Source organism: Fringilla coelebs (assembly GCF_963513975.1).
Source record: "Fringilla coelebs genome assembly, chromosome: 7".
Classification (NCBI taxonomy): domain Eukaryota; kingdom Metazoa; phylum Chordata; class Aves; order Passeriformes; family Fringillidae; genus Fringilla; species Fringilla coelebs.
In genome coordinates, this window is record NC_140035.1 from 14,468,326 (window position 1) to 14,493,721 (window position 25,396).

Sequence of the window (25,396 nt, forward strand, 5' to 3'; positions counted from 1 at the left end):
TCTTGCTTTCCAGCATAGGCATTTTGCTCTAAAACTATCCCCTTTGGCAGGTGTGCCTTCAGCTCCTAGTGAGTGATGCTGTGGTCACTCCTGGCACAACACATCACACCAGTATTTTTGTATTTGAAGGAACTGCCAAATCATCAGGAGCTTTCATCACTTAAATATTGAATCTAACAACTATACTATGTGATACCTATAGCAAGTAGCCAGAGGGATAGAAATGGGAGTATTTTCATTCTTTTACACGATAGCTTGAAATTACTGAATAAGAGGTGTGGCTAAACATGCTGCTGAGGATAATATTCTTATTCTTGCATTCTTTATGTTAAAAAGATTTGAGCAGCAGTAGGGCTCTTAGAAGAGAACAGGAAAAGGTGTGGCTGTATGCAAGTCCTTGAGAGGTAAACTGCTTCTAGTACCCCAGTCCCTACCTTAAGGTTACAGTGTGCAGCTGTGCCAGTGCTGTAACCAGAGGCCCCAGAGCTAATGCATGCTTTGTCTACCTTCTGAGCAATGCCACTTCTAACTGTTAGCATAATACCACTTTAAACTATCTGAAATTGCCATAGTTGCTGGTATTTCCTATGAGGATCTCAGTATCCTAAAATATAAAAGCTTGAACTGACTTTTAGGGACCAAAAAAACCAGATCTACTTAAGAAATGTGATCCTTGGCCCTTACATGCTGCAAAGATTTATGAGTCCATAATGTCACTGGACGGATCTAAGTTAAAACATTTTGGAGATTAAAAAATTAATTAAGTACGGATAGAACTGACAGAAATTTCTGTCTTGATAGAATCTGCTCTTTTGACTTCTCCATTTGAATAGTAAATGAAATACATAACTTGTTGTGTCTATACAGAACTGCACAATAATTGGATTAAATTGATACATTTATAATAAAGATGACATACCTTGGATATTAGTTTCTAATTTGTCTTGTTAGATAGCCAAGCTGAATCCCCACCTCTCAAATCTTCATCTCATTGTTACAGCATTTAAAGCCTTATTTTAGTTTTTATGTCTGATGTTGACAGGTTTTCAAAAGGAAGTGGTGTTTTTAGCCAGTCAGTCATAATTCATCTTTTCCTGCTCTCCTGTATATATTGCAGAGCAAGTGTGGTATGGAATTGTCAAGCAAAGCCATGTATTAAACTTGTCACCTAAGTTTGCCCATTGGGGATTTTTAGACATCTTTTTAATATTAACAAAAGCTGCAAATTTTGTGCAGCACTCAGTATCTTTTCTGACATACTTAGCTGCTACCCTGACAGAGATTCAGAAAACTTTTACTTGAGACAGAGGAAGAAATTTTGTAATGGCTGGATGTGTGCAGTGGCTGTGCTCACTGCCTCATGGCTTACCCCAGGTTGTCATCAGTTTAGAGTAAATGTATAGACATGTTATGCCAAAAGTACTGTTAGTGGACAGAACTTTGAGAGGAACTTATAATTGCATGAACAGTAAGATAGCGTGAAATAGCAGCAGCAAGATGTTTAGGCCATATATCTTAATTCCCTTCATGTTCCAGTGGATGTGCAAACTTGTGGGTGTGCAGACTTGCTCTGTCTGCCTAAGTGAAAGGAGGTGGTAGAGTTTGCACACGATCTGTGTGCTACCCTGCAGAATTATGGAGAAGGATGGATTGAAAGCCGTAGTAGAAAATAGTCCTTTGATGTTTGGTCATGTGGCAGAAATGCTGCTTTCAAAATCAGCCAGCTTTCACACCAGCAGGTCTGTGCCAGCAGCTGCCTGAGATTTGTCCCCAGTGCAGCAGCTCTCATGTACTCAGGGGCTAGAGGTTGCTGTGTTCAAAGCGGTCTTTCTGTCTTGTTTCCATGCACATCAAAGTGAGAATAGCTTCACGCTGTTGGGCTGCAGTTGAGTCACCAAAAGGCCTCGTTAGGTAACTCAAAGCTGTGTCAATTGGTAATAGGACCTGCTTGTCACCTTGCTGTTTTCTGTAGTCTCGTGTTTGGGACTAAGTTCTTCTAGGCATACTGACAATACTGGTTTTTCCCTTCACCTCTGCCCTGGATCTGCTTCTCTCAGAGACAGAAAGTGTCAATAGTGTTACACTTCTTGTAAGCATTTTGTTTTTTCCTGCTAAGATTAGACTGGTTTAGAGACATAACCATAGGAGAGGGTGTATACATACTACCAATATCCTTAAACCAGCAAAGCCTCAGGGATGTGGATGGAGAAGAAACAAACAAAACAAAAGTTTGTCACTGATCTGTAGTGGGATTCTCTTGGGGACCAGAGTGGAAAGGACTCTACTTATTTTGACCAGCCAAGGTGCTGCATGGTCTTTATTCTTCTGCAATTGCTTGGAATACTGCAAGGCATGGAAATTAGGGAAGGTCCCAATGGAAAATGGATGAGTTTTTTGGAAGCATTACAGTAAGTAATGAAGAACTGCACTGGAAACTGATAAATAAAAGGTACTATCTAATAAAAAATTCCAGTGGCATTAAATCTTCTTATACTCTTTGTGGTCTCTATGAGCACTGCTCTCCAGCACATGGATAATATTGCTAATTTGATTGTTCCCATTGAGCTGGTGTTCCAGTTAATAGTCTGATACACATCCTGATGTTTGCAGGGTTAAAGGTCTTTGGTTTTGTTATGGGAGTCGAAATACACTGTGTGGCTGGAGTCTAAACCTTTTATGCTTGCTGCCTTAGAGCAGCAACTTAAAAACAGTGGAGAGAAACAGGTCAGTGCTGAAGGTAGAAGGTGAGGAGGGAACATGAAAATTTCTATTTCTGTCGGGAAATAAACAGCAGCTGTCTTCAGGTGCTACAAATATGGATTAGATAAATAAACCTTTCCTTATTGTCACCTGCTGAGAGAAGGAGCTTCATCTTGAAACTGAAGAAGCTGTGGGCCCTCAGGGCTTCCTCTTCAGATCTGTTCTTACCTTCCAATTTTTTTTCCTTCCTCCTTGGAATAGGAAGGCAGTTTAATTTGCTTCAGTCATAGCTTATCACTTCTGTTTGACACACATTGTCTGTCTAGATGTCAGTTAACAATAGGGAAAAGTATTTCTATTTTTTTGGAATAATTTCATCTTACGAAATGCGGAGCCCGATCTCTTGCCCAAGTAAAGAAGCAAACTCCTGAAAGAAACTGCTACTCTTCCCCTTTATCACATCTTCTATTTCATCAGGTGATTATTTTATTATGGTCCTTCTCAGATTTTTCATTTTGCAGGATAAGCTATTCTTAAGCTAAGCAGTGTAAAATGACACAGTAATCAAAAACTAGGGACATGAGTAAATGTGGAGCCAGAACCAGGCACACTTATATAAAAAAGTGTGTCAGTCTGATAGCATATGGCAGAGCTCCTGCTGGGAAATCCATTTAACACAGAGACAGTCATTGTATGTTAATGAGGCTCTTTGTGTGTTTCAATTATTTGTCTGTCACATAACCCCTCTGCCTTGCCTACTCCCCTTTCAATCGTTGGTTGCTGGGTCTTGACCTCTAGATTAAGTACCATCATTTCATAAATTATTCTTTGACTTTCAGAAGTGACTTTTGTAAATGTTTTCACAGCTGTGGAATTAATTCTTGCTGGTGTATTTTGTAATGCTACAAAGCCACATTTGTCTTAGGCTACTTAGTAAATGAGAACTGCAGACCAGGTCTCCACCAGTTCTGTGAAGTTCATGCCTAAATGCAACTGAGCAGCTAATGTTAGTTCATCTGTGTGGAAATATGTATCAATTGATTACAAGATCTGATTTTGCTAGAAAGTACTTTCTGGCCCCTGCAATCTTATTTTCTGTGGCATCGTTCCATATTATTGTTACAGACCTTTGAAGAAAGAGGGTACATGCTCACTCTTGGCAGCACAGAAGGTTCAGCAGGAAACAAGAATTAAGCAGTGCTCAGTAGAGACTTCTCTGCAGGAGCAAATCTTCATTGGCATCTATTCAAAATGAGTTGCCACTAGGAAAAAAAATGGGAATCAAAGCCATTTCTTTCATCCAGAATTTAAGTCAGCCTTCAACACTTGGACATTTGTCTTCCTAGGATTTTTTTTCCTTCTGTTCTTTCTTGAGCTCCATCTGTCACAGGTTTTAAAACTGAAAGGGACCTTTGGGATAATGAGTTAGACCACCTATATGTTCTGTGAAATTTTCTGGAATGAATTTCTGAAGTTTTTCACAGCTCTTGTAGAGTTAGTGTCTTTTGGGATTTGGTTGGTTGGTTGGTTGGTTTTGTTGTTGTTTTTATTGTTTTTTTTTACTTTTCAGTTTGCTTTAAATGGTTAATTAGAAGACACGTCACAGCTCCTGGTAAGAGCTTGCAGTGGTTGAATACCCTGTCTGTTCAGAAATAAGTCACGCACAGCAAAACAGCAGCTGGACAAGTTTAGAATTCAAATAATTTGTAACTTCATCATCCTCTCTTTTGACACTTATTAAGGGACTGGTGAAGGAGCCTGAATAATTATTTTAGCTACTGGAGAATTAGTGTTCCAACTTCATCTTGTGCAGCTCCCAGGGAACACCTTCTGAGAAGCAAGAGCCTTGAGAATGGCATAAACCCTTTCAACAAGGTTGGGTTTATGTTGCATTTATTATGTCCCTGCTTTGAGTGTGTTCTTGCTTTAGCTTGATGCAGAGTTTTCTTACATGAGATGTCTGTCATTCCATGCCTTCATGTTTGCCTTTTTCTGGCAGTTACCTTCTGCTGGTCCATGAGGAACAAGTTTAATTTGGAGGTTTCTTGCACTTGTGGGACTTCCTTGTCTTGCTTTTTAGCAGATTTCTCAGGGTAGTGTCAATTTCTTCCTCAAAGGTTTCTGCTAGGTGTCAGATATTGTCTAGGTTCTGTTCAGTTGTCCTCTAGCGTTACCTTAATTTTTAAAAAGCACCTAATTTCTGCTTATCAGTTTCCTCATGGGATATGGTATCTCTGGTCTCTGTGACTCCTTCCTCTTTTGAGTAGCATCAGCACCTCTGTCTTGTGCAAACTCTCACCTTCTGACATGCTCAAAGGTTTGACCTTTCCTCTTACTTAATTCAGTAACTATTCTGCTTTTTTAAATGTTCATGAGAATTGTCTGATCCTGGTGGTGATCACATTTCCCTCTGATCTGTTTAGTAGGGATTATTGGAGAAGGCAAGTCCCACCTTGAGCACAACCTATATATAAATAGCTGATAGAGTCTTGAATTAATTTCCGGAACTCGTTTTCCACCAGATTTGGTTGGTAAGTGGATGAAACAGCTGAATAGATCTGGGTGACTTGTTGATCTCAGTGAAATGATAAAAGAATTTAATTTTCTTTTTCATTTAAATGTGAATGAGCTGTTGGTACAGATGTCACTCAACAATCTCTTTGTTATTTTAATGAACCTGCATTAAACCATGTAGGAAATTGCAAGGCACGTGTAATTTAACTACAATATGTGAATTTACAGCAGTAGAAATTCATAGCTTTTATCTAATAATAGAATTAGGTAGTAGTGGTGGTATGAAGGTAGAAGTGTACCTTGGATACTTTAATGTCTATAGCCCCTTCTTCTTGGGAGCACCTGCTTTAGATGCAGGCTTTCTGTCCTCTTCCTGTCTCCCCTACAACATATTTTTCTTTCTTACGTGATTTGTATTTATTCTCTCATGTTCTAGCATCCAGCCAGGTGTGCCTACACTCACCACTGGCTGTCAGATCTTCTTCTGGCCCTGCATCAGAGAGCTTCATTTTTTAGTCCTTGCTAGTATAATTGAAAGAAAACCAAACAAAGAAGTAAGGAAAAAATCCTTCCTCTTTGTATCTCTTCTGCTTTTGTGAGAAAGACAGTCTGCTTGTGGCTTGCTGTGGCAGGTTTATTATGAGAGAATTTATTTTGGAGATGGGGATGTACTTGCGAGGGTGTGTCATTTTCCTGGGATTGCTGATGCCAAATGAAAAGCTGAGCCAGGCATAAGATGTGTCTAGTGGGTAAATGCTGATTCAGAAAGTACTGTAGTAAAAATGGATGTACCCTTCTCTTAGAGCATGTGGATGGGTATTAAGAAACTGTGTGTCCCTGGAAGTTTGAAGTACTGGGCTTGAAGATTTTCAGGCAACGATAGCTGAAAGTACCTGTGAAGATGAAGCACTCTTCCATTTAGGGTATTTGAATGGGGGGTCTGGGATTTTCTTTCAGGACTGTGGTGACTTCTAAGTTCTGCTGTGTTGTAAGCTGCATGGTAATGATGCCCTGCTTGGTTTTCCCAGGCTGCCAAGAGAGTGATCCTGCTTTCGGGAACGCCGGCCATGTCGCGGCCCGCGGAGCTCTACACGCAGATCGCCGCTGTGCAGCCGAGCTTCTTCCCGCTGTTCCACTCCTTCGGGCTGCGCTACTGCGATGCCAGGAAGGTACTGCCCTGGCAAAGGGCCACATGGGACTCTGCAAACAGCACTGGCTTTTTGCAAAATGTGGAGGCTTTTTCTTCCTTCTTCTTTCTGCACTGTATTGCATCTTTTTTGAGAAAGTTTCTCTGCAGAGGAACATTTTGAAAGTTTTTAAGCCGAGGAGGTGTAGGTGCTGCAGTGGTGAGCCTGAGATGTGAAGGCAGTAATGTTTCTTGCCCTGAAAGCCATGGAAATAAAAATGGGGAAAAAAATCCCCAAACAAATGTGGCCATAACTGGTGAAAGGAGCCTATTCTTACCAGTTTTTAAAAGCGATAGAGTAACTAAGGGGCCTTTAAGCAGCTGCAGATTTGGGCTAATTGATTTTAAAAAAAATTAAAAACAGCAAACAAAGAAACCTAATTTCTAGTCTTAGTCACTGTTTGATAAAGGGCTTTGTTGCTTGGGATTTTGGATTTTATACCTCCAGGTAAGTAAAAAAATTGAAGACTTAGAGACTACATCTTTGTATTCCACCCTCTTCTAATTTAGGAAATGGATGCAGTCCTCAGCATATTTTGAAAATAACTCCTCTGCCAGCTGCTCAGCAGTTGTTTCCACAGAGTTACTGAGTCCAACCACTGCAAGAATTTGGCTTTGCATGAAGCCAGCATTTGCAGCCATGATAGCAAATGTCTGCCTTGCTGCCAAGGTATGGGCAACTCACCTGTACTTGGATTTGCCATCCCTAGGGCTGTTGTGTGTGTTGGAACACACACCGCTAAGAGAAGAGCTGTTGCTGCTGCTTCTTGTACACAAAGGCTCTAGGATCTTCTGTGCTGGTTGCATAGACACAAAAGAGGGACTCAAATCTTCCTATAGCTCTAATTCACAGTGTTCAGCAAAGTGGTTGGAAACACCAAATGACCATTTCCGTGTTCAAAAATATTTACTGAAGAGCTGAGAGCATCATCAGTGTTCAGTGCTATTTGTAGTGCTCTTTGTGTTTGTTTTCTTTTCTGTTTGGAGTAGCTAACATATACCAAGTTTCCACCAAGAAGATTCTTACTGCAGTGTCATATAAAATTCTTGGATCCCCTTTTTTCTAGATCTGAATGCCCACTTGCTTTCATAGCCAGTGTGGTGCTGTTCTGTGTATGTGCAAGTGTGCAAGTCAGAGGAGCACTTAACTGGCTTTGGTAGTCATGTGCTGGTGCCATTGATCAGAGAAAGGCCATTAGCATGCAGAATCACAGAGCATCAGTCCTGGGTCTCCATCCATAGTAGGAATCATATGGAGGGAGAGGCCACATCTTCTGGTGTTGCAGTGTGTTGCAATTTCCTGTTTTAGACTTCCCAGTCCTTTCCCAGCACTGCAACATTCTGGTAAGCTTCATTATCTTTAAACCTGAAAGATTCCTTTCTTAGCATTCCTTTCAGAATGGTTCCTAGAGGGAAATGAAGAAATACAGTTTAATTTTCTTGGTTTTCTGCAATAAAAAGGAAAACTGATTTGCAGCATAAGTAGGTTTGGAGTTTGATAAGCCCTGTTAAGGGTAAAGTTCGACACAAGTATCTGTCATTTCAATTATGAGGTAGATGGACCTTGGATGAAAGAAATAAAATTGTTTTACAGGATCCAGGTTGTAATAGTGTGTCCAGTGTAAATGACTTAACCTTCAGTGAAACTCAGCATGGAGCTCACAGTCTATATCAGCTTCCCTTTAAAACCTCGTCAGGATTTCTAGTACAATTTTCTTTCTGTGTTTGACCTGCCTCTCCTAGACAGCTGAACATTGTTGGTCTTCTCTATGCTCACCTGGGACATTTTGTTACAGTTAATGTCAGTAAATGATAGCATGAACCTAGGAGGAATTTGGTTTTTTGGAGAAGTAGGGCTGCTAGAAATGAAGTGACGTAGATAGCATTACAGAAAAAGATGGGACTGCTGAATATGGGTTGCCATGGATCCACTTGGTAATGAAAAAATTTTAAAAGTTATTGTAGTTGGTTCCTTCATGACTGTAGAGTATCCCTGACGTTTGTTGCTGTAGCTCTAACCTGAGATTGTGCTAGGAGTTGCATCCTCTCTGAAGAACTGTTGTGGTACCTCTGCTGTCAATACTCAAATAAATTCTGCCTTCTGTCCTGAAATTGGCAGCATTATGAGTGGAGGTAGAATTGCACAGAACCAGAGAGGCTTTGCAAGGCTTTTGAAGATGTGTAAGGATGAAGGGTGTAATGTAAAAATGTTTTGGTTAATAATAAATCTGATTGCACTATAAGATAAAAGAAAAATTGGCAAACCTGATCCATTGAATTTAAAACTAAAGTCTGACTAGTTTCTGTTTCAAGATTTTATGACAGAAAATTGCAAATATCTGGCAGATCTGATTGCAAAAGTTATAGAAGTTTATAAATTTTTATTAATTCAACCTTCCAGCATCTGTACTTTTAAAAATGCAGCAAGTGAAATGTCACCCGTTGTTTACAAGATGTCCCAAGACTGTTTCCCAAAATACATGCTGTGAATTCATTTTTCAAATTGGCTGATGTTGGCAAATATTAAGTAATTTCTATCTGAGCACATGCTCTGAATTTGTAAGAGTTTGGCAGCTTCTGCTAACACTGTAATAAGTTTACTGACTCATGTAAGATGCTGTAACACTTTGGTAAGAAAATCACAGTTGGAAGTATGTGTTCTGGAATGTTATGGATCAAAGCCAGATGTGTGTTTTGGCAAAATAAATGTCCCTTCTTTTTTTCTCTCTTTTCTTTTCCACAATAGGGTATACTAAAGTAAATTTTAATAATTCCAAAAATAATTATCTCTTTATAATTAGCTCGGTGCAGCAGAGAGCTAGAATGTTTCCTTGTTTGCAAATCATTCCAGCACCATAAGCAATATATAACCTAGACATGCTGTGGGGACTCTGCCTGTGTGTGCTTTTTAACATGACAGTAGATGGTGTCTTGGCTCTGTGTGCCTTGTTCTTTGCCTTATGAGGATGCTGCTCTTCTGAAATCAGTTTGGCTACGTGGACACAAGGCATATGTATACTTGCTTGTTATGGAAGTGGAAAGTGGGAAAACATGGGCTTTTAAGTGGAAAGAGGTAGCCCAAGGGATATCCAGGCCCCACAGCAGGCCTTGCTGAGCAGCCTAATCATGTTGGTCCTTCCTGCTCACCTACCAGTGCACTGAGCAGTGTGGGCAGTGGGCTTTGGAGGCTGGGCATAGCACTAGGGGGTCCTTCTTGGTTCTGTCCATCTGCTCTGCTGGGCCCATGGAGCCTGAGAAATGCAGAAAAGGAGCATAAAGACTGTGGCTCAGCAGTGTCACCTTTCATGCAGAATGCCTAAAGCTAACAAACCCAGGGAGACTTGAGCTAGCTTTTGTAGACCTGAGGGATATATCTGTGTTGCACTCTTGGTTTCAGGGAAGCAGATCAGTGATACCTATGTTGGTTTTTTGAGGGGTTGGCTGAGATCCAGGTGGGCTTATTAACTCTAGCCCTACACCACTGGGCTCTTGTCAGAGCCAGTTTTAATTCTACAGGATTCAAACTGGCTATGTATTAAGGGTTTGAATTGTTTCCTTCTTTAATGAACCAACTGTAGCTAATCAGATGGTGCCATAATTATGTAGGAATACATTAAGTCAGATGAGTTTAATGATGGCCATAAGTACCAGAATCTGAAGTCAGTTGATGGTTCACATCAGTACAATATGGCAATAGGACTGCAGATTGTTTTATCTTAGCCTGAAGTAGGAATGTTCACTTTTGCATATCATAGAGGTTTTACTTGCCTATAAGCTTTTTGATTCCTCCTCTTCCTGTCCCACAGGACATCCCTGTTCATCCAAGAACCACCCCTTAATACAGTCATTAGTCAGTAGCATGGCTAACCTTATGGCTAGTATGATTTATTTTTTGTCTCATGTATTCTAGGAGAGGATGGAGGATGCAGTGAATCTTTCTCTTTTACTTCCATTTATTTATGTGTTGTAGCAGTTTTCTCTTGGGGAAGACAAAATCAATATAGATATTTAAAGTTAAGTCTATTTTATCAATTAATGTAGCTGATCGAGGTGCTGAGGCTCCTCACATCTCCATTCTATGCATTTCAGGAGGGTATATGTAGTGGTTTCCTTTGGATTGTTATTCAAGACCAGAGGTTGTATTTTTGGACACTGCCAATATTATTTAGAACTAGAGCTATGAGAAAGATGTCACCTCTCTCCCTACCTTGGTCTTTGGTATTCCTGTAGCTGAATTCCCTATACTTATTTGTGAAATTGTAGCAGAAAGGTTTCTTTTTTTTTCTATATTTCAGCATTAAAATTGTATTGGTCTCTTCTCTGAAAGACAGTTGTTTGAAAGATGCTTCTTTTGGGAAATGTACCAGTTTTGATGCCGCTGTGGGGTTGCTGGTAGGAGAAGTGATGAGCTGAGATTAGTTGAACAGGTGTATATTGCCTGCACACAGGATCTTGGAGGACAGGCCAGCTTCAGAGGGGAGTGCTTCGAGAAGGAGTAAATGAATGGCTTGTTAAGAGGGGCTTTGAAGTGATGATGCTTTGAAGAGACAATGTTTGGAGTAATGTCTTTTGGGCCACAGTTTATTTCTGGTTTGCTTGAGTCTGAGCCAAACACAGTAATGGCAGAAATAGAGTATGCCAGGAAGCAGAGCAGGAGTCAGGTCACAGTGGAGAACAGGCAGTTCTGACCTAGCATGTCAGACAAGTGTAACAACTCTGTGAAGGCATCTGGGTTAAGGATATTTGTCCTAATGCTGGTAGAGAATATTTTTGTGTGTCTCTCCGCTTAAAGCTGAGATAAATGTGCCTGCACAGAACTGTAGTGAGTTCTTTTGGCCTGCTCAAATCTGCAAGTAGAGAGTAGTAACACTTTGCTGTGTGAGAGTGAGTATCAGGGCACACAGCTGGGAAGGGATTCCTGCCATCTTTCTGCATAGTCTGCTTCCCTGCACTTCCCTGGGCTCTTGTAGATAGGAAGAAGGGAAGCTTGTAAGTAACCTTTCCATGTTGAGTAGATTAGTTTGTATGCTTCTACCTTATTGCCATTTTTGTCAAATCTTTTTCTGACCATCAAGTTCTTGCCTTGTCCAGATTCCCTGGAAATATATTCTGCTTTTGGATTGTATGCATAGCAGTCTCTTATAGGTTTGACACTGATAACTGCTTTGATCTTTCCTAGATGCCATGGGGTTGGGACTACTCTGGATCATCCAACTTAACCGAACTGAAAATTTTGCTGGAAGAGTCCATCATGATCCGACGTCTGAAATCAGATGTGCTTTCCCAGCTTCCAGCAAAGCAACGCAAAATGGTTGTGGTGGCTCCTGAAGTCATTAGTGCAAAGACCAAAGCTGCCTTGGCAGCTGAAGCAAAGAAGATGGCCAAAGGATATCAAAGTGTAAGTCAGAAACTTATTTTTGTGATGAGCCATTGCTGTTTCAGGTACTTTTATTTTAAAAAACTTTTTCTTGAAAAAGCAGTACACTGAGTTCCAAAGGTCAGAGCCACACCTTATGCAAAGGGACAGTTTTAAATGAGTGTACAGCACAATCAAAACTAGCTCAGCTTGATTTGCTTTTGATCTAAGTGGTCTACTGTGTCCCTTTGTGTGAAATACCATTTCCTCTATTTTTTTTTCTCTCGTTAGTAATTTTTAATTGTCTTTCATATCTTCTGCTTCTCTACTTACTCTCCTGTCTAGCCTTGTAATCTCATTCAGCCTGCAAAAACAGATGTGTGTTGGGAACATAGCAGTGGCCAAAAATGGGAAGGGTCTATTTTTGCTTTTCTTGTTTGTTTTCCTTGTATGGTGGAAAATGAATGTTGTAGGCTCCTAGGCTGCTACTATAGTTCTGTAAGAACTTAGGGATTTTTCCTTGCCATTTTAGCTGGGACACGTTTTCTCAACTACAACTGCATTTGTGATACACTTGTCATCCAACTGGTAGGAGTTGAGTGGGAGGTAGGGAGGGAGGTGTCAGGGCTGTGTGAGTATCTGCTGTACCTAATGGCGAGTAGGAGACTTCCCTCCCAGGCCTCTAGTGTTGTGCTTTTTTAGGCTGATTTTTTTTCCTAGCAAAGTGTTTATTGGCAGCAGCAGAAATACCAGATTTGTAAACAAGAAGGAGAAAAGGCATTTCTGAGATTCAAATTTGTTTTATCTCTTCCTTCTACAGAAACAACAGGAGAAGGAAGCTCTTCTTGTCTACTTCAGCAGAACAGCAGAAGCTAAAATCCGCTCAGTCATGTAAGCTCCGTGTCACTGCTTCATTCTTGCCCAGTAAAATGTGCTTTTCTGCTGAGAACAGGGAGACAGTGCCTTAGAGATAACAGTGCAGGGACAGCCTAGAAAAACTTGATTGTAATTACAATGCACTAAACATTTTCTTCTCTAGGGGTTCTTTCCAGATACAAATCTAAATTTATAATTTCATTCCAGATACAAATCTAAACTGTCATTTGAACCATTTAAAATGACTTTGTGTTTGGGACTTGGATCAAATTCCCTGGTCTGGACCCTATTTCGATTTAAGGAGCAGGGAAATAATGAAACTAAAAGCATCAAAATTGGAGAAAACAAATGCTGCAGTTCTGCTGCAGCAGGAATCCTAAACAAAAAAGCTTATGAGATAAGCTTAGCTTTGGTTGTAGTGTGGTTTAGGAATCTCACAGCTCCTACTGAATTTCTTGGCTCTTCCACAGGGCTCATGTGGGAGCTCTGTAGTAAAATTTTTGTAGCCTGTTTCCTAGTGTTTGTCTATAGATGGGCAGTATCTTCAAAATTTGTTGTGAGCAAAGTCTCTATTCTCTCAGCACGTAATTTTATAGTGTTTTGGTATTTTTTCCATGTAGAGAGTACATCCTGGAGTTACTGGAAAGTGGGAATAATAAATTCCTGGTGTTTGCTCATCACAAGATAATGCTGGATGCAGTAGTTGCAGAGCTGAAGAAGAAGGTAAGTGACTGATTCGTCTTAACTTTCACTGTTCCAGCTTCAAAGCTGTTGAACAGCCCCCTGGATTTATGGCTGGTCAGATAGTTTAGGACAGTTAGTGACAGAGATGATTTCTACTTGCTGTGCTTCTGAATGTGCCCTGCACCAAGGGAGCTGAGCTGTCAGGGTAAATGCCTCACAGCATGCATTTTGTATTAGCTGAATGGCTTTTATGTATTTAATGTTCTTTAATTCCACTGTCTGCCCTGGAGCTTGTGAATTCTTGTGTTACCCTGTGTGGCCATTGTTCTCCAGGTTTTCTCAGAGGGAGAATGAGACTACCCAAGCCCACCATCTCTGCCTTTACCTCTGTGGTGCTCTTGTATTTTTGAAGTAAGATACTGTAGGTAGAGTTGATAGACCTGCCAATCATTTCTCTTGACTTCTCTTGTTTGTCTAACTTTTCATGTGAGATTTTCTTTGATGCTCCTAAAGCATGCTGGGTCATGCTGGGGCAGTGTGAAGAATGATTTAAGATCACATTCCGGACTATAACCCACAGTGCACTGGTGATTTTGCTAAGGAGCAGCACTGGACATGGGATCCACTAAAACATGGAAGGAGTATACAAGAAAGGGGACACCAGGTCTCTAAACAGCATCTTCTGCCTTTCCACAGCACGTCGAGCACATTCGCATCGATGGCTCCACATCCTCAGCTGAGCGGCAGGCTCTGTGCCAGAAGTTCCAGTTCTCAGAGAAGCAGGCTGTGGCTGTCCTTTCCCTCACTGCTGCAAACATGGGCCTGACACTGTCTGCTGCAGATCTGGTGGTGTTTGCAGAGCTCTTCTGGAACCCAGGGGTGAGTATCCTGGAGGGGACAGGGGTTGGATGTTCTCTGGAGAGCAGAAATGTTGCTGATTAAGTGATATAATGGGCAGGCAACTTTCTCTAGTGTTTGTCTCTTTCTGATGTCTGCTGGCTCTGCAACCACAGGTGCCTGGGCTGGAACCTGTGAGACTGGTTTACACAGCTTGCAGGGGAAGGTGGCACAAAAAGGAAATATGCTTCTGTCTTTATTTGACAGAGCTCTTAAGGGTTTGCTCGTCCATCACCTGAAAGGGTCCATCATCAGTGCTGACCCTCTACTTTGGAAAACTGTTCAGTGCCTTTTGGGAACCTGGTGTGCCAGATTACTTCTTGGCTTACTCTGAGAATACAGGTCTTAAGAGGATCCAGATGAGAAAGAGATGCTAAGCAGAAGAAATGAGATCCTCTGTTCTCTGGTGCTTACACTGTTTCTCAGATGTTGCAGTTTTCACTTTTTGTCATGTTTTTACGTTAAGATTTTGATCCAAGCAGAAGATCGGGCACACCGAATTGGACAGACCAGCTCTGTTAATGTTCACTACCTCGTGGCTAAAGGCACAGCAGATGACTACTTATGGTAAGAAGTTGAGAAAGACACTTTGGTTCTCCTGATAGGTGTTTCCACTGTTTGTTACATACGTGGTGTGAGTGCTGATTTCCATGGCCTGTGAAGGGAGGATCAGTATGTGCCAGGGCTGCTGCAAGCTGGTGGCATGGCCTGGCTGCAGTGGACATGACTGAGTGGCTGACAAGCAGGAGGAATAAAAACAGTTACCTGACAAAGAAAGGGCTCTCAAGAGAAATTCTGGAAGGGCTGATGCATCTAAAACCTTCACAGTCTCTCTGTAAGGAGGAGGAATTGTCTTAGATACCAGCCCAGAACATTCCTGTGCTAGGGTCCTGTGAAGTGCTGAGACTCAAGTGAAGTCGGCAGAGACTGGAGATGGTTTGGTATATTGTAGATCAGTTCTGAGGAGCAATCTGACTGCTGTGTGCTTGGACAGGGAGCTGTGAAGGAGGACTGCATTATTGCCTTCCTCTTGCTCTTCAGTGAGCCCTTCAAATAGATTAAAAAGGTGCTATTGACCCACCTCTGGGTAGTTGTGGTATGAGGCTTTTTGGCTTCAGTGAGAGTTACCAGTGGACATTAGTCCTTAGGGCTGGGGAATCTAACATCTGGGGCTGGGCAGGATCTGAGGAATCTTTAGTGCTGCAAGGGAGCTGACCTGCAAATGATGGCAAGAAATTATCCACCAGCTGCTTCATTTAAATCCAAAATTACGTCTTTATTACCTTGTTTAAAGGAATGAATTAACTAAGTGAACTTGTGCAGTTCCCAGAATATCATGATGGCAAGTAATTATAACCCTACAATGCAAGAATCTGGAAACTGATGCATCACCCAAATTTCATGGAAAGTTAATGACAGTAATTGTGCCTTTATTTGTGAAATGCTGTCTGTGCAGTCATTAGTGCTTAATGGGGAAGAAATATGGCTCTCGAAAGGACAGTGGCATCTTTTTAAAGACAAAAAAAAGAACAAGAGGACAAGGCTATTTGGTAAATGCACTAATTGTGCTGTGGCTTTGGCATCTTTCAGTGTCCAGTGTGCAGGTGTGGCTGGGACCTCTCAGTCTCTTGGGCCAGTGATGGATTCTTCCTCCTGCTGTACATTGGGAGTTATCCTTCAAATGCTGATGCATCTGTTGTTGGGGTTTACCATTCCTTGCCGTGGAGACTGAGCACACAGACTGCTAGGAGTCCTTTTAGCTGCATCTTCTCATTCTGGCTTCATAGCATTGGTGTTGCCTCAGTCAACTAGTTTCTTTGTTGGACATCTGTGTTCTCCAAATGTTTATAGCCCAAAATCCTCTAACTGTTACTAATTTAATTGATTGATATCTCAAGACAGCATACAGTGATTATAGCCAAGAGCAGGACAGGTCAAGGAACCAACAAAGTTTGGTAGAAAAGCCATCGTTCTTTCCAGATGTATTCTTTTTTAATCTACAGATAGTAAATTAAGCAGTGTCCTTGATTTTTTTCCTTTCAGTAATATCCGTTTATCACTCCTAGGCCAATGATTCAGGAGAAGATCAAAGTGCTGGGTGAAGCTGGTCTTTCAGAAACCAATTTCTCTGAAACAGCTGAGTCAACTAATTACTGTCCTAAGGTAATTGACCTGAAATAATATTGGTGGTCCCTGGGAGAGGCTGAATGGGCTTTGGCTTGTGTACATCTACATTGGCACAGGTGACCTTACACCTGTTCTGCCTTTAATGCCACAGACCAGATTGTTCAGCTCCTCCCAGGATCCATGCCTTGGCTTGGACTCTCCACAGAAGTTCCAACCTGCTCCTTGCAAGAAGACCTGTTAGCATTCATGTCATATATATGTCTTTGAGTTTATAATGTATGAGATACATATGGGTATATATCATGTGAGGTATGATCTGTACACACATGAGCACTGTGTAAGGGGAGTGTCCTCTGATTTTGCTCACTGTGTTTTACATGACAGTGTGGATGCAGATCCTCTTCTGTTCTCTTTCCTCAGCCAGATCCAAAGCAGAAGACTATCTACGACCTTTTCCAGAAGACCTTCTCTGAGAGCAGAGATGATGCTGATGATGTTTTGTTTTTGGAGGCAGCTGATGCTGGCTGTGAGTTTGACTCTGGCAGTGCCTTGCAAGACAGAGAAGCAGAGGCATGTTCAGTGAGTCCCAAAAAAAAGCGGCGTATTGAGGAAGTGTAAATGGTGACAGCTAAGAATGGCAGCTTAGAGATTTTTTTTTTATTAAAAAAGAAAAACCAAAAGCAATCACATATTATTTTTTGAAATTTTGAAAATAAAAGACTTGAAATTTTCTGTATCTCTGGCATGTTCGATCTCAAAGGATGAGAAGATGGTCTGACAGTGTGACAGATGTGCAGCACACACCTGGCAGCCTGCAGGGTTTGCAGTCCTTGTTTTGCCAGTGACTGAATGGACATGGGCAAGTATCATTCTGCTGTGTTTCAGTATGTCGGCTTCCATAGTTGTTCTGTTTAAAAAGCAGATAATGGTTGTCTGTCCCCAAGGCAGATCTCTTCGGAAAACCAACTCATCAGCAGTTGCAGAGTGCTTTTAACAATGTTTTCCATTTCCAAATGTCTATATTTCTAGGAGTTTGTTCACTGGCAAATTAGGCCATTACTTGGATCACTCACAGACTGGCCCTTGGGTATTCTGTTTGGCCACGAGGAAAAAAGATCCAAACAGATCTTGATGTTTTGTGGAGGTGGGGAAGAGGAGGGAAAAGAGGAAGTTACCACCTTGGGCTAAGTAATGCAGCTGTGTGCCAGTAAGTGTGCATTACCTGTTTTGGGCACATGTCTGCCTCTGCACACTCATCTCTGGCCTCCTGCTGAATATTAGCACCTGCTCCATTGGCATGCGCTTTTTCTATCAGTGGAGGGTGAAGCTCGTGCTGACTGCCAGGGATTAACCCTGACTTCTCAGGAAGGTGGGGTGGGTAGGTGTGTGTTTTCTTCAAGAATTGACTGATTTATGCAGGTGAATGATGAGAAGGGGACACAGGCAGACTTTAGCTCTTGTTTTGTAAGAAACTGATTCTGGACTGAACTGTTTAAGTAAAAAAATTGTTCTAAGTTGTGTACCAAGCTTTTGGTACTTTATCTATTTTAGCATTCCATGTCCCACTTAGCTGTGTTTTACCACTGTAATCTGTAGAAAAACTGGCAAACTGAAGGCTTACATTTAGCTCCTGGAGGCCAGTAGCTAATGTGTTGTGGAGATTATGTGTTTCGCTCTGTGCAGATACCAGACACAGACAAAAATACCTCTCTTGCAAGGCAGATGAGAAAAATGTTTGTGCTGAAAGTTCAACCTGGTAACATTAGGTAGTTTTTCCTGCACTGAAGGGTTTGATTGTTCCATTTTCAGCTGGTGTCGTCACGGAAATGCCCCACAGGCTGCTTGTACAATTGTGCTGGGTGGAGAGCTGCATTTCATTAGTGACTGCAGATGGTGCTTTGGGGTGTGAGCAGTAGCAAGGGGTGTTGTGGCTGGGCAGCTGGAGGAAATGCTTTATCTCTGGGTTTGAGGCTGAGTTAACCATCACTGCTCTTACTTCAACAGCTGGCCAGGTGATAAAGACACGCTTTTTGACATTTTAAAATGTCTGTCATCTTGAACACAGAGTATTTAATCTGTGTAGGATGAGTGATCTTTCTACTTGCAGAGTGGGTTGTTGTGAATAAGAGGTGAGAGATGTTGCTGTCTGCTGACTGAAAAACAGAAATGCAAAAATTATTTGTGTACCCATATTGTTGTCTCCTATAGGAGTAGTTCTCTTCTTTGTAGAGCTGTGGCTGTTTCAAAACAGTACTAAGATACACTGAAAGTACTCTTAGAGAATTCTGCTTCTTATTAACTTGATTCATCTTGTCTGTATGTTGAGAAATCACAGCCCTGCTAGAGGAATGCTAGGTGAACCTTCCCTTTGTTAGGACCCATAAAATCTCAGCTGGTTTGCTGCCCAGATACAGAGATTTTTCAAATACACCTGAGATCCACTTTATCCTTACTACATGAAAAAGGAGAGAAGAACCTTGCAGGAAAGTGCTGTGAGTGATTACTTCAAGGGACTGGAGGCTGCAGGCCTTAAATAGCGCCATTAGTCCATCATTAACATGGTGAGGAGGTGGCTGGGCAGCTGGCAGCAGGCTCAGACAGGCTCTCCAAGGCTTGCTGATGAGAATCTCTGCAAGGCTGTGTGCAGGATGCCAGTGGGACCCACAGCAGGCTCAGGAACATGGAGCACTCCTGGGCCTCTTGCACCTGCCAGCTGAAGATGATAGAACTGTATCTTTTTGGCATTATCTAAAACCAGCAGAGGAGAGGGAAGGACCCATCTCACTGGATGTTGGAGCTTCTTACTGTGGCTGGATGCTTGCTTGTACACCTGCATCAGTGCTCCCACCCGTGTTGGAGAAAGGTGTGTTTTCGAGAAGGACGCTAAAACAGCAGCAACTGGTTAAAATACATCAACAACAAGCTAGAGCAGTTCCAAATAAGTGTTCTGTGCATCCCAGGCTCACTTCATCCCAGGCTCACTTCATGAGCTGAAAAGTTCAAGGGGGTGGACTATCAAGGCATGGCTGTGCTGGTCTGTCTGTGTCCTTCATCTTCTCAGTCCCTTGGAAATGTGTGTTTACTTTGGCAGGGCTGGGAACAGCTGTCACCCAGGGTGGCTGGGTTTGGTTGTTGCCAGAGCTCTCTGTGACACTGGTAGATGATGGATATGACCATGTGCTGTACTGTCACAGCAAACCTGAACTCTGTAGATGCAGACCAGAGAATAGCGGTATTCTCTGGATATGTTGGCTGACAACTTATATTTTTTTAACCATATCGTCACTAGGCAGCCAAAGAAAATTAGTTTTTCTGTTTTCTAATACATTGGTATTAAAGCTGTATCCTGTGAGTCATCATTGTGACAAGGATCTGAAAAGGTCAGATTTATTCGTAGGATATATCAAATGTAATTTTGATTAATCTGAGGGAGATATAAATACCATTGCCTAAACTTGCTGAGCTCTCATCTCAAACATTGCACTGACCCACCAGCTCCCAGAAGAGCTTGCAGGGATGATCAGGAAATGAGGAACCTGGCATGACAGAGGGCATTAAAAATGTTGGTGTTCAAACCATCAGAGCAAGAGCCAAGAAGGAATGTGACATCTGTCCATGAGCATCTCTTAAAAGTACAGACCCCAGCCAGGGAAAGTAACACAGTGACTGGGTACACTCAATTCCTTGATTCCCTCTTAACTAAACAGACAGCAAGTGAAGAGTGCAGTCATTGCTTGAGGCAGCCAAGGTGGGTATGGAGGAAAACTACCTGCAGCAATTCCTGGGGATGGTTTCTCTCGGTGGACTGGGAAGCTCCGGCCTTCTCCTGACAAGACCCATAGCTGCCTCTGCGCATGGAACAGCTTGCAGGCTAACTGGATTACATTTCTTAATGGAGGTTAATGAGTTACTAATCCCCTTACAAGCATTGCAGCTCGGTGGCACTGGTGTATTTTTCGCCTCTGTTTTGGTGCTGGGAATCACCTCTGAAACGGCACATAAGGGCTTTCAGGCCTGGTGGTTTCAGCACTGGGCAACCCCAAGCAAATTAGGAAATTGCCTTAACCTGACCTGATGCAAGGACTCTTGAAATCTCATGGTTTAGGGCTGGTATGTTTTATGATAAGAAGTCATCCTCATTGATTTTTATATAATTTACTTTTTCTGCAGTTGTGGACAAGTTTTCTGTCCCTGTCTTGACATCTACCTGCTGTTTATCCTCTTTAAAAACGAGATGAGTGAATGGAACTGCCCCGTTTCCTTTTCTGCTGTGACTTCCCTCGCGGGACACCAAGGAATCTGAGCTCCGGCAGTGCTGGCGCCCATGCACCGCCTGGGTCTCACACGGGTTCCACAGGACGGGTCAGGCTGGAAGGGACCGCGGGGCTCATCCGGTCCAGCCTCCCTGCCCGAGCAGGCCCTGGCGGAGCACACGCCACGGGACTGCATCCAGTCGGTTCGGCAGTGTCTGCAGTGAGGGAGCCCCCACACGCTCTCCGAGCAGCAGCGCACCCGCCCGTGCTCGGCTGTCTGTCCGTCCGTCCGTCCTTCCTACGGGCTGCGCCGTGTCCGCTGCACTACAACCGCGGCCAGGCCCGACCGCGCGGGGCCGGCACCGCCCGCCCGCCCGCGTCACTTCCGTCCGCGCCGGCCCGCCCGCGTCTGCGCACCGCCGCTCCCTCTCCGTGTCGGCGCCGGCGGAAGATGGTGAGTGAGGCCGAGCCCGTCCGCCGCCATCCGCCGCCATCCGCGCCGGGACCGCCGCGCTGAGCCCGCGAGACGCGCCCGGGGCAGCGCGGAGCCGGGGCCGGGGATGCGTCGTGTCCCCGAGCCGACCCTGGCTCCTCGCTGCGCTGCGACAGCGGCTCGCTCGGTTCGGGCGGCCGGAGGGAGGCGGCCTGGGTGAGGGGAATGGCAGCCGGGGCGCGGGACAGAGGGGCTGCAGCGCTCCGTTCCACCGCCGGCTGGCCCCGGGACGGACGGGGCTCTGCTCGGTCTCGGCAGCCCGAAGTGCCCCGGCAGGAGCTGCGGGGCTGCAGCAGCGCCAGCCCGGTGGGATTTCATCGCCAGTGCTCCAGGGGAGCGCAGCGAGGAGGATTGGAGGACTAGAACAGGCTGAGGGAGTTGGGCCTGTTCAGCCTCAGAAGAGGCCATTGAGAGGGGATCTCATTATATAAATACATATAATTAGATAGTTAAAATAGCGTACAAATATTATCTCTTCTGTCAAGAGGCAGAAGCCAGGCTCTTCTCGGTGGTGCCAAGCCGTAGGACAAACGGGCAGAAACCGATGCACAGGAGGTCCCACCTGAGCACGGGGAAGAACTCTTCTGTGCAGTGACCGAGCGCTGATGGCTGCGCAGAGAGGGTGTGGAGTGTCCCTCAGTGGAGATACTCGGGAGCCGTCCGGATGCAGCCCTATGCCGTGCGCTCCGGGCCCATCCTGCCTGAGCAGGCAGGTTGGACCAGGTGGTCCCTTCCAGCCGGACCCATTCCCTGACGCTGTGCACACTCAGTTGTCCCAGCGGCAGGGGAGGCTGCAGCCCGGCTGTAGGGTGCTCAGGACTCAGCTGCCATGCTGGGAGAGGGGAGCAGTGAGGAGAAGGCTGTCTCTGCAGAGCTGAAGCTCATTCTGGTTTGCCTCCCAACAGGCCAAGCGCACCAAGAAGGTCGGGATCGTGGGTAAATATGGGACCCGTTACGGTGCATCCCTTAGGAAAATGGTGAAGAAGATTGAAATCAGCCAGCATGCCAAGTATACCTGCTCCTTCTGCGGCAAGGTGAGAGATCTTCCCCCAAAAAAAGTCTTTAAAAATCATATTGTTACTGATGCTAGAAAGGTGATTTGATGCTTCAGTAATTTTTGTACTGAAGAGAAACCTGCCGAGTTCCAAGACAAGGACTAGTTTTTAGTGAGCTTTGGGCTGCTGTCAGTCCTTGAAAAAGAGAGTAGGCATTTCACGTGAATGTTTAGTAGTAGTTAAATGAAAACAAACATTATTATATTTCATGATACAAAAGAAAGAGCAATATTGCTATGTTATATGTTTTACATAATTAATAGAATAGACCTGACAGAATTAAAGAATCACAGTTGTTATCTTGATAATTAAGGCTTGACTTGGACTTTTTTTCCCCTTCAGTAACTTTTTACAGCATACCTGGCAGAGGAACTGAACTTGCTTTTTCCACTTTAAACTTCTGATGGCAGTTGCTTACTTTTGTGTGCTGTATAACTCTGGTTGGTGAAGAATTTCTGATAGAAAGTAATCTTAACTGTGTGTGTACATAATTAAAATTTGCTGTAAAATCTAGTTTTTGACAGTTTGAAAGGTCTATCAGCTTGCACTTTCCACAGACATTTTTATTGCTATCTGTAGAGTAGGAATCTTTAATATGTCTGGAAATTTAGAAATATTTTCATCATGGGGCTTTTACTTGCTTTGGTTTGTTGTTGGTTTTTTGTTTGTTTTTAACTTACTGCCTTTCATATATGAAGTGAGAATGTTCATAGTCTGCAGAGCTGCCAAAATCAGGCATAGGTGTGGGCAAACTTATTGTCACCTCTGCAAGGTGAGGGATACCTGCCTGGGGGAGGGAGTTCAGTACCCACCACTCACTCTTCAGATGCTGTTGGAAGTGGGTCTGGGTTAAGTGACTGGGCTTGCCCAGGGAGTCCTGGGTGTTGCATGAGCACCAAACCAAGTGAGAATATCAGTTGTTATAACCAAGGTAGCTCCTTACTATTTTTCTCCTTCAAAATATGCTGAAGTTTTGATGATGCCTTCAGAAATGACTCAGTTCGTATCTGAATGGAAAAGGGCTTCAGAAGTATCTACAGAATTTGAGTAATAGGATTGTCTGTCCCTTTCTGGTCCAAACTTGGCTTATAGGAGTGCTGTGAAGGCCTTGCCTGAAGTTTCTTATTTGGCTTTTTCAGCTGATGGAGAGTGACTTTATTTTTTTCCTTTTTTCTTCTGTTCCAGACCAAAATGAAGAGGAAGGCCGTGGGTATCTGGCACTGCGGGTCCTGCATGAAGACAGTTGCTGGCGGTGCCTGGACTTACAAGTAAGGAAATTAAGAAGCTCCAATCAGTATTTATTCTCACATAGCTGTGGCATAATGCAGCTTTTGACTTTTTATCTTTTTTTTTTCATTTTGATCTACTAATCATTAAGAAGATCTGTCTTGAGATAGTAATGGAGGAAGTTGGCTGTTCTGTTAAAATTTGATTGCTGTGGATCAAAGTCAATTTGATTGCTATTCTTTGCAATAGGCAAAGCCAGATTTATTCCAAGAAAAATTATTTTCATGTTTTCCTTTAGTTGTAAAAGCAAAAAAACGGGATGATAATAACCTTTATTGTGAGGGTGCTTACTCCCATAGTTTGCTACTTCCCCCACAATTCTGTAGAGGACACTCCTGCCCCATGCATGGCAGTGGTGAGGGACCTGAGCCCACACGTTGGTGCACATGGTCAGTGCACGCCTGGAGATCTGGGTTGGGATGCAGCCTCTGAAGGTCCATGTGCTTTGTGGAGCCAGGTCTACACATTGTTGTGAGGAAAATCAAAGTGGAGTTAGACCCTGTTTGACAGGGCAGTCAGATGATAACAGTTTGGAATAATAAGTGGTTTCTCAAAAATAAACAATACCAGCACAGTTGTTCTGCCACATGCAAATGACTCTGCTTCTTCCTCCAGTACCACGTCTGCAGTGACAGTCAAATCTGCCATCAGAAGACTGAAGGAACTGAAAGACCAGTAGAAGCTACTTCCTGTTCTCCTTGTGGAACATCCTTTTTTCTCCACTGTCAAGACCTATCCTTTTATCAATAAAGGGGTGATGATGGAGTGGAATAATTTTTGTCTTTTCTGCAAAAAAGTCCTGTCTGTTACATATGGTGAGTGCCAGGTGCCCACGAAAGCTGCCCCATTACTGCCTACTGGACAAGGGAGAGAAAATAGAATGAAAGGTCTGTGGTTGAGATAAGGGCAGGGAGAGATGATGCCTTACCAACTACTGTCATGGGCAAATCAGACCCAACCTGGGAAACCAGTTTAATTTATTACCAGTTGTATCAGAGTAGGATAATGAGAAATAAAACCAAATGTTCCTTCCAATCACCCCTCCCTTCTTCCCAGCCTCAGCTTTACTCATGACTTTCTTGCCCTCCCCAGCAGCTGCACAGGGGGATAGGAATGGTGTCTGAGTCTATGACATGCTGACTCTGCTGCTCCAGCTTCCACAGGGGGAGGGCTCCTCTCAGTTCTCTGCTCCAGCGAGGGTCCCTCACAAGTCCTGCCAGCAAACCTACTCCACGTGGGCTCCTGGGCTCCTCTCCACAGAGGATCAGTCCTGCCACAGGCCTACTCCACTGTAGGCTTCCTACAGTGTCACAGCCTCCTTTGGACAGCCCTGCTTCAGCATGGAGCCCTCCATGGGCTGTAGGACTGGGACGGCAGATTTATTTTACAATTGTTTGGTTGCAGTGGAACGGAGCTATGTAGCTGTTTTGGTTAGCTATAGAAATAGCAACATAAAAGTATAAAAAATACATATATAAGCAAATAGGAAATGGAAAAAAAAGGAAAATATGAAAAACACCACCACCCATGGATCCAGTGACAGGACTTGATTGTGGGTGACTTCAGTGTCCCTTAGTCGAGGTGATGGTCACAGTCTTGATCTGTGGGAGGTGGGGGAGCCCCTGAAACACAAAAGTTCATTGGGTTAGTATCTTCAGTGTGGTGGGAATGCCAGGTTCCTCCCCTGAAAGGGATGGAGTTTCCACTGTCCAATGTAACATTGGGGGTCATGTGCACTCCAGGCCCTAAATGGTTCTGGGGGTGCTTCGGGGGTCTGATGGTTTATGACCAAGCCATGACAGGTGCCTCACATCGGCCCAGCTGAGGCAGGAATGAATGCTGTCACCCCTACGAGTGCATGTGAATGTCCCAATGCCTTCCAGGGGAGGGGGAAAGGGAGGAGGAGTTTTACATCTCAGCCAGTGGTGTAAGGGAGGACATTTGCGTGATAAAGAGCATTTTCTCATC

The 25,396-nt window shown here is 43.5% G+C and overlaps 2 protein-coding genes across 5 annotated transcripts in view; both read left to right on the top strand.

The window, feature by feature from the left end:
• The window catches only part of SMARCAL1 (SNF2 related chromatin remodeling annealing helicase 1), a 33,554-nt gene extending 16,578 nt beyond the window's left edge, over window positions 1-16,976 (top strand). For 2 of the 4 annotated variants that reach the window (XM_084208973.1, XM_084208972.1), the window contains 8 exons: window positions 6,243-6,383; window positions 11,580-11,798; window positions 12,577-12,647; window positions 13,253-13,355; window positions 14,013-14,195; window positions 14,680-14,780; window positions 16,280-16,376; window positions 16,761-16,976. In XM_084208973.1, the coding sequence (XP_084065099.1) occupies window positions 6,243-6,383; window positions 11,580-11,798; window positions 12,577-12,647; window positions 13,253-13,355; window positions 14,013-14,195; window positions 14,680-14,780; window positions 16,280-16,376; window positions 16,761-16,958 (1,113 nt within the window). In that variant the 3' untranslated portion in view covers window positions 16,959-16,976. Of the gene's footprint in view, window positions 1-6,242; window positions 6,384-11,579; window positions 11,799-12,576; window positions 12,648-13,252; window positions 13,356-14,012; window positions 14,196-14,679; window positions 14,781-16,256; window positions 16,377-16,760 lie in introns of those variants that run through there. The other 2 variants (XM_084208974.1, XM_084208975.1) reach the window with 2 other exon arrangements.
• A 4,015-nt stretch (window positions 16,977-20,991) lies between these two features.
• Window positions 20,992-24,193, top strand: RPL37A (ribosomal protein L37a). The gene is made up of 4 exons (XM_084208927.1): window positions 20,992-21,047; window positions 21,992-22,120; window positions 23,327-23,409; window positions 24,044-24,193. The coding sequence occupies exons 1-4, from the start codon at window positions 21,045-21,047 to the stop codon at window positions 24,105-24,107; spliced, it is 279 nt and encodes a 92-aa protein (XP_084065053.1). The 5' UTR covers window positions 20,992-21,044; the 3' UTR covers window positions 24,108-24,193.
• Window positions 24,194-25,396: the final 1,203 nt, after the last annotated feature.